Source organism: Manacus vitellinus, unplaced genomic scaffold, assembly GCF_001715985.3.
Source record: "Manacus vitellinus isolate BGI_N305 unplaced genomic scaffold, ASM171598v3 scaffold_42_pilon, whole genome shotgun sequence".
Taxonomy (NCBI): domain Eukaryota; kingdom Metazoa; phylum Chordata; class Aves; order Passeriformes; family Pipridae; genus Manacus; species Manacus vitellinus.
In genome coordinates, this window is record NW_021940553.1 from 3944323 (window position 1) to 3957217 (window position 12895).

At 40.2% G+C, this 12895-nt stretch overlaps 1 protein-coding gene across 1 annotated transcript in view; it reads right to left on the bottom strand.

The window, feature by feature from the left end:
* PIK3C3 (phosphatidylinositol 3-kinase catalytic subunit type 3) overlaps nucleotides 1-12644 on the bottom strand; it is an 81006-nt gene extending 68362 nt beyond the window's left edge. The window contains exons 1-6 of the mRNA XM_018078807.2: nucleotides 12513-12644; nucleotides 10290-10478; nucleotides 9612-9755; nucleotides 7509-7638; nucleotides 2519-2605; nucleotides 294-389 (exon numbers count right to left, since the gene is read on the bottom strand). Coding sequence (XP_017934296.2) covers nucleotides 294-389; nucleotides 2519-2605; nucleotides 7509-7638; nucleotides 9612-9755; nucleotides 10290-10420 — 588 coding nt within the window. The 5' untranslated portion in view covers nucleotides 10421-10478; nucleotides 12513-12644. The remainder of the gene's footprint in view (nucleotides 1-293; nucleotides 390-2518; nucleotides 2606-7508; nucleotides 7639-9611; nucleotides 9756-10289; nucleotides 10479-12512) is intronic.
* Nucleotides 12645-12895: the final 251 nt, after the last annotated feature.

A 12895-nucleotide genomic window follows, 5' to 3' on the forward strand; every position in this document is an offset into this window, starting at 1 on the left:
ACATACAGCTACTCTGAAAGTACTGCTGGATGACTGAAGGAACTATAAATCAGAAACTTTTTAATCACTCACACTTGTTAAATTCTGTAATCTTGAACTCTATTACACAAATGACTGACTTCTGCAATCCTGTTGCATTTATACTGTTTGATTTGTATGTACATAAACAATTGCCACTGACAGCTGCCTGCTGCTATCCTGCAGCAGAATATTTCACCTCAGCAGAAAAACCCCCCGTTTTAGGTGCATATGTTGCTTTTTAAGGACGACCATAAAGCCTGCAAGGCACATACCTTTTCGTAGTAAACTATTCCATATTCTTTATCATCACACTTGACGCAGCGGAATTCAATCATCAGGTACATAAAATTGGAACTTCGCTTTTCCCTCTGAGAAAAGAACCACCACAGATGTGTATCATTTATTGCAGGGCATCAATCTTCAGCATTCTCAGTACAGCAATTACCCTACTTCCTTTGTGCTGCAACTGATTAATTAGGTTATCAGTTTTTGCAGCAATTATTCAGTTAATCATTTCACAGCACTACTCGAGACCATATCACCTCTTTCCTGACATTCTTACTACCTCACATTCCCACTTCATGATAAACATCCACATGTAACAGATAAAAACCTTTTTTCATCAGAGCCTTCCAACTGTGGGCTAAAGGTGTGAAAAAATGCAACAAAGAATAACCAGGTGACCACCAGGTTGTTGGTGCTTGCTACCCCCCTCCCCAAACCATTACATACAATTATGCACATCAAAGACAAAAAACAGAAAATATGAAAAAAATCACTTTTTAAGACAACACCATAAAAAAGGACAAGTGAGCCTGGACTACAAGATCAGATTTGCAGCTCATTCACTTTCAGAGGAAGATTTGCTCATGTATGCATTTTTTAGATGCTTTACCTAGAAAAAGTGCTTAGAATTTTAGAATCAAGATGGGAAACAAGAAAGAAGTTATTATACATAACCATCACCAGGAATGTATATTTAATAAAAAACCCACACATCCCTTTCAACAGTGAGCAATTTCAGTTCATTTAATGTATTAATAATGGATTGACTTTCTAGCATAGGCAAAGTGGTTCTCTATTTAAAGTAGTGCTCTAGGAACTAGTAGCTTTTATTTTTCTGTACTTTTGCAATAAGTAAAGAGGGGAAAACAAAAAAAAAAGGGGGATAAAAAAGATTATAGGCTTGTTTCTAAAAAAAACCCTAAAACATTCATAAGAGTTTATAAAAACACAAATTTCAGTTAAACAAAAATTCTGATTCCAAAAGGTCTAATTATAAATTAGACAACAAAAATCTCAGAGCACAAAGCAGAAAACAGAGTTCTGTGGTGCAAGAGGGATATAATGAGTTAAAGAGTTTGAAGGTGATTTTGCTCAGTCAGGGTTAATATCTCACTCAGATATTGAACTACAAGATTACTATTTTTTTAAATATTCATTCAAATCTTACAAATGTCTTTCCTCAGTACCCAAAATTAAAAAAATAGAGTTGGACAGGTCTAAAGTCAAGGACCAGACCATATGTCTAAAAAGCTTCCCATCACAACCTAAATCCTAGAGCTAAGTTAGTCATGCCCAACAGTGTTTGTTCCAAGCTGTTCCAATTTATTAATAAAGTCTGTCTTCTGTGATCTAGTTTACTTGAAGCTGAAAACACTTAAGACACTTGTCTGTTCTGGTGGACGAAAAGCCGGACATGACCCGGCACCGTGCGCTCGCTGCTCAGAAACCAACTGTGTGCTGGCTGCACCCAAAACACCGTGGGCAGAAGGTGAGGGGGGAATTCTGGCCCTCTGCTCTGGTGAGACCCCACCTGAAGTGCTGTGTCCAGCTCTGGGACCTCAGTACAAAAGAGATGTGGACCTGCTGGAGTGAGTCCAGAGGAGGCCATTAAGATGCTGTGAGAGCTGAAGCACCTCTGCTATGGAGACAGGCTGAGAGTTGGGGTTGTTCAGCCTGGAGAAGAAAAGGATCCGGGAAGACCTTAGATCCCTTTCCAAAGCCTAAAGGGGCTCCAAGAGAGTTAGAGAGGGACTTTGGACAAGGCATGAAGTGACAGGACAAGGGCAAATGGCTTCGCCCTGACAAAGGGCAGGGTTAGACTGGATATTAGGTGAAGTTCTTTACTGTGAGAGCGGTGAGACACTGGCACAGGTTGCCCAGGGAGATGGTAGAAACCTCATCCCCAGAAACACTCGAGGCCAGTCTGCGCAGGCCCAGAGTAACCTGATCTAGTGTAAGATGTCCCTGCTCACTGCAGGGGGGATGGACTAGATGGCCTTTAAATGTCCCTCCCAACGCAAACTATCCTATTATTCTTATTATTGCTGAAATAAAATCATCTTTGGAAGCTTACAGAATTATTTATCATAGACAGTGGCAGTTAAAGAAAAACAGGACAAGTACTTGAGAGTTGGTCTCCTAAGCAAAGGAAGGTTCCATATTAGCAAGTTAAAACCCCCCAAAATTATAAATCTGATGTTCAATGACCTACCTCATTGATCATTTCTATTTCTCTAAAGGTCAGTCTGTCCAGCCAGTCCACTTTCACCATGTGACCTTGCCGATGAGACTTGGTGAGCTGCACGAAAAAAACACAATGATAACATTTAAATTGCTTAGAGCAAGAAAAAGAATACCAAAGTTATAATGTAACAGAGACACTAACACGAAATCAAGAGAAAAAATAAGGGAACTGGAAAAAAAACCCACAAAACATTGTACAGTGTACACATAGCAAATCCTTGATAACAGCTAAGCTATGCCATAAAATAATTCTACAGTCTAAAATACCAGTCACAGCAAACACCATTATCCATCATCTTTGCATTTTTAACACATCGAAACTATTTTTGAAGTAAAGTCACATAAAAAAGATATTTTGTGTTACTATGTTTCATACACTAAAACTTACCAAGCCAAAACAAATATAAGCTATTTCAAAAACTATCCATATTGAATAATTCTGCCCTTGTCAGCCTTACCTAAACAAGTTTCCAGACTGGGATCACAAAGGGTCAGTTGAAGACTTAGAGCAAGTCATAGACTGCTTCTTCTCTCTTTGTTTTAGTCACCTGATAAGTAGTTCAGGTTTTGCTCCTACATCTACAAATTGCTGTAGTACTAGTAAGGATGTTGATTTGTTTGAAGGACTACTTAAGAGTGGAAGAGAAGATAAGATGTAAACATACCAACTGCAGTTTCAGATGTGCTATCACGTAATTGCTTACAGGACATTGAGCAGCAGACCATATGAATACGAATAAGATCATCTTTTCAGCTCCTCAGAAATCACAAGTAATCTTCAAAAAATCAGTAATTCTTGTGGTATGCAAGAGGAGATGCAGAGGGACTAGAAGACTAAGTTTCTTCATGTCTTAAAGAAATCAGTATCTGTCTAGAAAATGGCTAGTGAAGAGACCTGTCAGAATTGTTCTTATTAAGGGAAAGATTACAACTACTATTTCATTAGCTTTGTTCTGTGGTCAACCTACCCACCCAGGAGCAAAACAAGACACAGCAGATTTGTCTTTTCACACACCTATCAACTGCCCCTTCATATCAAACAACAGACCATCTTGCTTGGTCACTTTCCCCAGTGACATCCCGACATTTAAAACAAGTCCTTTGGGTTCTTTTTCCTCTTATTCAACTCCTCACCAGGGTTTAATTTGGGTCTAGCAAACTTTGGATACTGGTTCCTACCTCTAAGTAGGAAATGAAACTCCCAAATAATTTTAGTTTTCTTAGAAAAAGTTTATGCTAGAAAGAGCCAGAAAACGCTACAGCCCACACCATGGCCTCTGCACCCTCTCAAGACTGGAATTAAATTTTAAGGCAGATTACTAATGAAAGCAAGCACGGTATTAGCTCTGAATGCCAACAATCATTCATTTCACAAACACGTCATCTAATTTAGCTTTTCTGATTCTTAGTTCCTACTAAGTCTACTAGAGACGAGGTTTAAAATTTTCCACTGAATATTAATCCTCAACTATAGTTCTTGGCTCTACTAAAGTAAAGGACTAATCAAAAGCAGCCACAATTTAAAAAGCAACTAAAAAGCTATTCAGCTGGGAGAAAAATTCTACCTTTTTTATTTTTTTAAACTGATTTCCAGATTTGCTCAGGATTGGCCATTTCAAGAGGCACTAAAATAGTAAACTAGCCATGAGCATCTGATGCCCTTTGTTCTGAACCTGTTCCATGAAACACAGAAACACAGTCCAGTAACAACTACGAGACTGTTAACTTGCAGCAGCTGATTCACCTAGCATTTCTTTACGTTCTAGACCACAGCACACCTTCATACAAGGAGTTACATTTTGATGCAAAGTTTGGAAGACCATTGCAACTTCGAAGAATTAACTCCATTGATTATATAGTAGGGGCTTTTCTCATTTAGTTTGTCTCCAGTAAACACTGGAACAGCTCGTCTTCAGACTCCACTAACTTCAGAAACTTAACAGCACAAAAAGAAAAGGGAGGACAAGACAGGGGGCATGGTAAAGTCTAATCCTTAATAAAACTTCAGGATGTTAGATGTAAACAAAGCACAAAAATTCAGTCTCTGGGTTCTTTCAGCTTAGCCGAATGTAATGTAAACACAAGCACAACACAGTAATAATTTTTTTGCCATCTTTTGCTATATTCTGCAGCCAGTTCATCAAATTTCATCTCAGCAATATTGCAGAGACAGAATGTGGCAGGATTGTACTAAAAGGATAATACAGGACTTGGCCTTTGCCTCACATGCAACTTCATAATACACTTCAAAAGCAGAGAACCAGCAGCAAGTACACCAGTTATAACCCAAAATGCTGTTTCAGACAGGCTGGACATCATCACTTAATGCATTCAAAAATGTCCTATACAGTGCACAGAACAGGTCTTCTCACTCTCAGCAATGAAGAAATTCTTTACCCTTCCATGTCCACCACTCTATCCACTTCTAAGTTACTCTCCACTGTTCTTTTTATCTAAGAAAAATATTTTTCTTACTTACTTATTCAAGGCAGCCCCTCTAAGCCCCATCTTAAACCAAAGCATCAAAGTTTTCAGAATACCACATTTTTGCATATAGTATTGACACAAAGATTGAGGATAGCATTTATTCAAATCCTGGGGAAAAAAATGTTATTTAGATAACTTGGTCACAAATTCTTAGTTCATTTTCTTGTTCACTGCACTAGAGAATAAAGAAAAAAAAGTAACTTTGTATGTTTTAGAAGAAAATCATTAGTATCTTAAACCTCTAAGCCTCCCTTATAGAGGAAAAAAGTCATAATACTGCAATTAATTAGGTCTGCATACAAGACCCAGGAGATCTGTAGGCATATATGTACACATGAAGAACTGTTCTCTTGGATTAATATTTAAAGCTTAAAATAAGAGAGAAGGTAGTGCATTCCCTTCAGGGAAAGAACTACTCATCATCTGCTACTAAATAAGAGGCATCCCTTTAGATAGTGTCTCAACATTATTATTACCTAATTTCATTCAGCCAGCAGAAGGTGTGAGGGAAATGAATGGATCAAAAAGAACTTAAGAGTAGTTTTAGTTTAAGCAGAATAAATTAACACACCACTCATGGGAGGGATATCTTAATGTCATTAATATTTGAGCATGGTAAGGTACTCCACACTCTTCTCATTAATATTCCTTAGTACACAAAAAATCTACGTTCACAATGCCTCCAGGATGCCAAGCCATGGTTTTTTCATCAGTAGCAATTTTACCAGCAAGATTCATGTGTTTTGTAAGAGCACAATGGTATGCTACCTCAACATGAAAAGGGAGACTTGCCATAGTACCCATTATTCAAGGTAAAAGGATGCAACTCCTTCACCAGCCAGTCGCTGATTTTATAAAAATTCCCTGTAATAATAAATACCACATACAGACATGAACTGAGAGCATGTCCAGAAAAAAATTATCTTTTAGATGGAGAAAGGGTCCTTCAACAAGCTTTTCTCAAGAATTACTTGTTTTCCTCTTACCTATGTTTAAATTACCTTTACACAGAATAGCATGAGGAGGCATTCAGCAACTGATGAGTAAGTCCTAGAAAAACTGAAGCTGATTGTGCTCAAACAATGGCTATTTAGGAATGTCACATCACAAGAACCTCCTCTGCAGTGTAAACAGCTGTGCAAATGAAAACTCCCACAGATACACCACCCAAAGACCCTACTCATTTCATTGGCATCTGATGGTAAAATGTTTTTATAAAAGACCACAACAAAATACCCATGAGAATACTCTCATCTTTCAGAAATTAGTATCTCCCAAAACAGCTTTCAGAAGAAAAGAATGGGGGCAGTGATGTTATCAGCTTTTTGTTAGCCATTAACTACAACTCTCAAATGGGATGTGAAAGAAGAATTCCCTCCTATTGTTCAGAGGCTTTGAGAAAAAGAACAGGTTACAGCAGAACCAGCTATTTTAAGACCGAAATAGTCCACATTATTTGTGCTTCTTGAGCTAGAGAGTATAAATAAGAAAGTGTTAAGGTTTGCTTAACAGAACTAACATGAAAGGGAAGGCCTACACTGTAAAACCCTTTCTCAGAAACCCACTTCATACATCATGTAACCATTTGATGAACTGTAAGCAAGCCCTGATATTCAGTGTCTCTCTACAGAGATTCTGTAGGCCAGAGGGGATTTATTCTACTATGATCAAGTGGCTTTAATAAGTTTTCCATTATAAATTCTATGTGAACTAATAAAAGACAGACCCTAGAAGAAAGTTAATTTATTGCTGTGATAAATGTCTAGATGAGAAAGTGAATGCATTTATGGCACTGGACTTATTCTCAGTGGAAATTGTACAAAGGTGAGGATGAAAACTAAGAGACCAAGACTAAGAAGAAAGCTCAGAGAGTAAGTGGATTGAGTGGTTTGCAAAGTTTGGGGTAATCTTACCTGAATAATCAAGAGATCAGCTAGCAAAACATTTCAATAACTAACATTTTCTGATCAATTGCAGCAGTAGTTTTGATGGCAAGAATATACTCTGTCATCAAAAGCTTGGAGAATAAAATACTAATATAAATACATATTCATGAGTTGAAATGAATATGTATTTATATATTCAAGTTCTTTCTAACGTAGAGGTATGTCACACACATGTAAACACTGCATCAGACAGCTTTAAAGCCGAAAGACGGCTTCTGAAAGAAACTAGACTGTCCTCACAAGTTACTGGTAGGAGATGTTCTTACTAAATCTGATGGAATTTGGATGTTAAGCTGTTGCAACAGAATGCACTGTGTAGTAGAAGTTACTCGTATGTCCCCTTTCAAAAAACACTTCAGAGCATGATCTAGTTTACTCCTTCGTATAAATCCTGTGAAATACCTAAACAACCAAAGGAAGGGAGCTTTCACGTGAGAAAACAGAATGGGCAGCCTGTCTTCCTTTCACTCCGATGAAGTGCAAGTGTGTCACATACATTTTAAAAGTTACTTGCTATTCCATTACCTTTGCTAAGCGGCTCATTTGATCTTCAGAGACTGTGCTGCTGGTTCTCCCAGGAGTTTTGGTGGGCTCTGAGCCATCAGCTTCCACGTTGGGCCACACTTTCAAGTCATGCATTCCTTGTCGAAACATCCTGCAGGGAAAATGCAGAATCACTTCAGTAAATTCAAAGTAATGCAGCTGTCAGGAATCAAAATACATCAGCAGCTGCTACAAAATGAAGCAGCTTGCTTTGCCAAAACTACAAAAGTTCGTAACTGAACTCTACTGCAAAAGTGACTTGCACCTTGTGCCCCCTACAGCCTTCATTTTACTGGCACATAGAGTTTAGAAGAAATATTAAGTCTGAGATAATTTATTTGGCAAGTGGAAGATAAATGGGTAATTCCCAAAGTCAGTGGGGGTGGTACAAACACAAACTGAGGACAGAGCTCAACCTTCATAGCTTTATTATTTGTAATGAACCAGAAAGTATTTCTCTTGATGTGCATAATAGTAACTTTAGGTCTGCCAAACCCCCAAAAACATCAACTAAAAAGCTACCTAAGTTTCATTTGAAGGTCAACTGACATAAAGCAGCCTTCTGAGCTGCCAAATAAAAAAAAACACACGAAGAAAAAAAAAAAGCCACAACCCTCCACACACCATTTTCTCCATCTATGCTTGAAATTGAATTGATAATTGAAAGTGTGCAGTGAACAGAACTTTGTAGGGTAATCGACCACGTCTTCTCTCTGCAAAACCCTGCTTCCCTTGCATATTTGTGCTGATCCACCTATAAAAGATGCTCCAAGAAATCAAGTGCATTACCTTTGCCATAGTCGATCACTTAACTCTAACAACTTCAGGTAAATACAACTGAAATGAACACCTTAAAAAGTCAACCCTTAAAAATGAGAAATAACAATGAGAAGGACCATCTGACCTTAAATTTACACATCACTTCGTGGAATACAACTACCAAGGTCCAACATGCTGCAAATAAGATTTATAAATTTACTTTACTTCTACCTTTTTCCATGTGCTGTGCTCTACCAGCAGTCTTTGGGGTACAGTCCATTTTACCCAGTACAATTTTCTGCCCTAAGACTATGTCAATCATTTTTGTCAAAGTAGTATCCTCAATACAGAGATACAACCTCTCCCTCTACAATCACTTTCTGCATTCAAGCATCATTAGAACAGCTTTCCTAATGTTAATCCAAACTTCTCCTTCACTTCAGTTTAATCTTATTTTTTATCCACTGGTTAAAACAGATTATTTTTTCCCATTTTCCAACATTATGTACTTACTAGGAAAGGGTTCCCAATCTTTTTTTCAGCCTCATTAGTCTTTACACCTCCTCCCCCACACCTGTTTGCTAAACACTCAATGATACAGATTCCCAGTAGTCAGAAACTTGCTTAAAGTCAGTTGTACAGAAGGGAACATATCCCAGCTGAGTGGATTGGAAAAGAAGGATACAACAGCATCCCCTGTTGCATATACTTGTAAATTGTTCATGTCACATTTTACAGGAACACTACAATGCTGAACCATCGAAAATTTAACATTCACTCTAAACCAGAAAAAGTACCAGCACCTCATAATTTTCCTCAAACAACATCCTATTTTTTAAGTCTCCTTTGCACTCAGTCAAGATCCTTTTGATGTACTCTCTATTGGACCATAGAATATTAACTTTGAAAACCTCTGATTTACTGAGTGATGTTTTATTCCCTATAAATAACACTACATTAGCCGCCCAATTGCAAGCCAACTAAATAAATTATTTTAAGTAATCAGTACTGGCATCCAGGCGCTGCAAAAGTATAGATATGAAGTGATTTCAGCATTTGCTACCTTTAAATCCAAACCTGCAGATCTTAAAAAAAGCCTAAATTTTGGTGTTACACAGAAGAAGAGTTCATTTATACCACACTGTAGCATGAATGAAATTAGAGTCAGGAAGTAATAGAGTAAATAATCTATGCATCTGATTTTTGAAACATGTAATTGTTAACCTGGTTTAGGAAAGATTTAAAAATGTCTCTCTCATAACCACTGCTACCTCATTACTCACAAGCAAGCTTCAAAAGTGCACCACAGAAGAAAAAGCAGTTTACCCATATTTCCCAAAGAGCGAGACTGTTGTTCCTCCCACAGGAACTGCTTTACCAGGGCCATACACATCCCAGATGGTCAGAGCCACCTGTGCATTGCGAGGCAAGTCTGGATACTTCACAGGCAGCTTCAGCCACTCATTCCAGCTGCAGAGAAACACTTTTTATTAGTCATAAAGCTTTAGAATTCAAGTTACTCTGTATTAGTTTACGCAACCCAAATTCTCTTCAGAATATGAATTTCCAAGGGCAGAAGGACTATTTTCCTGCAGGCTTTAAGCATTCAAATACTTGTCTTAAGCATGACTAAAAGGCAAGAGACCAAAAAAAATAGTCTGGCTTGATGACTAAGTGACAAGGTTGTCAGCAAACAGTACGAAAATGTGCTAGTCCGGGCCTCAGTAGTCACTTAGACAGTAAAACATGCCCAGGTAACAATTTTAAAAACAACAAAGTAACAACAAAAGTAACAATTTTATCACTTACCTATTTCAACAAAATATTAGTATTGTGCTGTCAGGGTAACACTAACCAATACAGACACTTGAAAAAACATAACTCATTTGAAGAAGACAACAGAAAACTAATCTTTCTGACAGAAATAAAACCCATATATATATCTATCCATACTACTACTTGATGCCCCAGCAATTAAGAGGAAATAAAAGGCAAGTCACTTACTTCCATCTAGTGCTGAAAGCCTTGTATGAAGTTCTAACTGGAAGAGCAAGAGGTTTCCCCTCTGCAAACACCTGACAAGTTACATACAAGTCAGAGCAGGTATCTTGATACAGTCCTGAGAACTTCAGCATCGGATCTTCCAAGAGAGCTTTGTAACTCTTCTGTTCTCTTTTCCCTTCCAAACTTCCTCTACGGGAGGGACAGAGGAGAAAAAAGAGAAAGAGAAAACATAGATAAACCAGAATTTGTTTTATCCATAGTAGAAATGCTATTGTAGTTCCACAGCTCATATTTAGATTGCCCATTACTAAGGCTATTCTCACTTTGCATTATTTGCTGGTAGTGAAATCCAGATACCAGAGAGGAACAGAACGCATTGTTATTCTGATTTAGAGGTGGGAGAGAAAAGCAGGGCAAGAATTACTTGTTTGCCTTTTCAATGGAGATAACTTCTTCTAGTACAACCTGCAGATTCTCAAATTAGGAACCTTAAACAGGGCAACAACGAGATGCCATATGCTGCTGTTATCAACAAACCAAACTAAACATCAGATTACATGGACTCAAAATACTGTTTGGAAAAAACAAACCTCCAAACCAGCAATGGTAAGTAAATCTTAATTTTTAAGATTTATGAAATGTATGACTAGCTTTGTATGTCAGTCATCTCTCAAATCAACAACAAAACAAAGTTCAATTAAGCAGACTGTTCAAAAAAAACTTGCAACACTTTGCACAATGTTACTATTAAGACAGAATTTCTTAGGCTTCAGCTAGACCATGATGAAAACAATCAAACACATTAAACAACTGACAGTGGATGCACATGTTAAAACAAAGAAGGAATTGTTGTGGTGGTGACAGGAAAACACATAAGATCAACCTTCCAGCAAACAGAAATCTATCTGTACCACAAAAACACTTCAGAGCAGATGAACAAGTTACCTGCAAGAAACTAGCACTGCACATTCCAGGATGACATACAGTCCAATGCAAAAAAAATTAAAAATGCTAATTTAATTTTGTTTGGTGGAATGAAACAGCAAAGAGGACACATCTGACTCAGGTATCACAGATAGGCTCGGCTGGAAAGGATCTTAAAGATCATCTTGTTCCAAACCCCTGCCATGAGCAGGGACATCTTCCACTACTATCACCTGTTCAGAAGTTAAATAACCCGGAATAACCTTCTCAAAGTTAGTCTGCCAGAAAAGTGTAATGTACTTTAATGTATCACCATCAGGTACACTACATTTTAGAGCCAGCTACATCCCTCCTGCACAACTGTCAACATCCCATTGCTGTGATGCAGAAAAGTGACTTAAAAAATGGTAAATACACCAGTGAACGATAATTCCAGCTTCAGAGGAAGACCTTCCATATATGCAGCTGGGAACATACTTAGGTGCTGCAGCACCTGGACGTTCCAATAAAAAACCTGGCTAAGAGCATCTTGCTTTCACGGGAGAATGGGAAGAAACAGGAAGGGTGTCACCAGTTTGTGTCCTTCCCGTATCACTGAGGATCAAGCTGTGGCCTGTGGTGGCCTTACAGCAGGTGAGAGGAACTTACAGGAGAGACAGGGCAAGGCTGTGCACAAAGGCCTGGAGTGACAGGACAAGGGGAAATGGCTTCAAACTGAGAGAGAGAGTAGGTTTAGATGAGATATTAGGAAAAAATTCTTCTCTGTGAGGGTGGTGAGACCCTGGCACAGGTTGCCCAGAGAAGCTGTGGCTGCCTCATCCCTGGCAGTGTCCAAGGGCAGGCTGGATGGGATCTGGAGCAATCTGGGCTAGTGGAAGGTGTCCCTGCACAGGGCAGCGGGGGGGGGGGGGGGGGGGTGGTGGAGGTTGGGGTGGGGAGTGTGGGACTGGATGAGCTTTAAGGTGCCTTCCAACACAAACCATCCTGCGATTCTATGACACCGGCAGATGAAAAGTTACCAGACTGCACTGACAACCTCAGAGGACCTGAGCACACAGGTATCTGAGTTCACAGCCCTGCTCCAGCCCGGCCCCTCTCCCGCCCCGTCCCGTCTCCTCCCCGGAGAGCGGCACCCGCAGCCCCGGGTGTCGTGAGGGATACGGGGCCGGGCCAGCACTGCCCGCAGCCGGGCACCTGCCGGACTCCGGGGCAGCGCACCCGTCCAGGTGCGGGCGGCCCGGGCTCCCCCCACGGCGGCAGCGGCCGCCTCCCCCGCAGAGCCGGGCGGCGCTCACTCACATCTTGAGCTGCCACGTTGATTGTCCAGGTCGCAGCTGTACACATAATAAAGCCTCTCGGTCTCGCCCATGGCCGCCGCTCCCCCTCAGCACCCGCGGGCAGCACCGCTCCCCACTCCGAGCATGCGCCGCCGCCGCCATCTTGAGTAATGGAGGAAGGAGCGGCACCGGCCCTTTACCAAAATGGCCGCCGGGCCGTGGCGCGCCCTCCCCCGCGGCCCCCCGCGCAACAGGGGGGGAGCCTCCGAGAAGGGCGGTGAGGTGAGAGCGGGCGCGGGGGGTGCCGGAGGGCTCCTGTGCAGTCTGCGGGCCGGGAGGGTTAGAGCAATTTAGCAGCCTCACAGAATCAAAGAATATGCTGAGTTGGAAGGGATCCACAAGGAT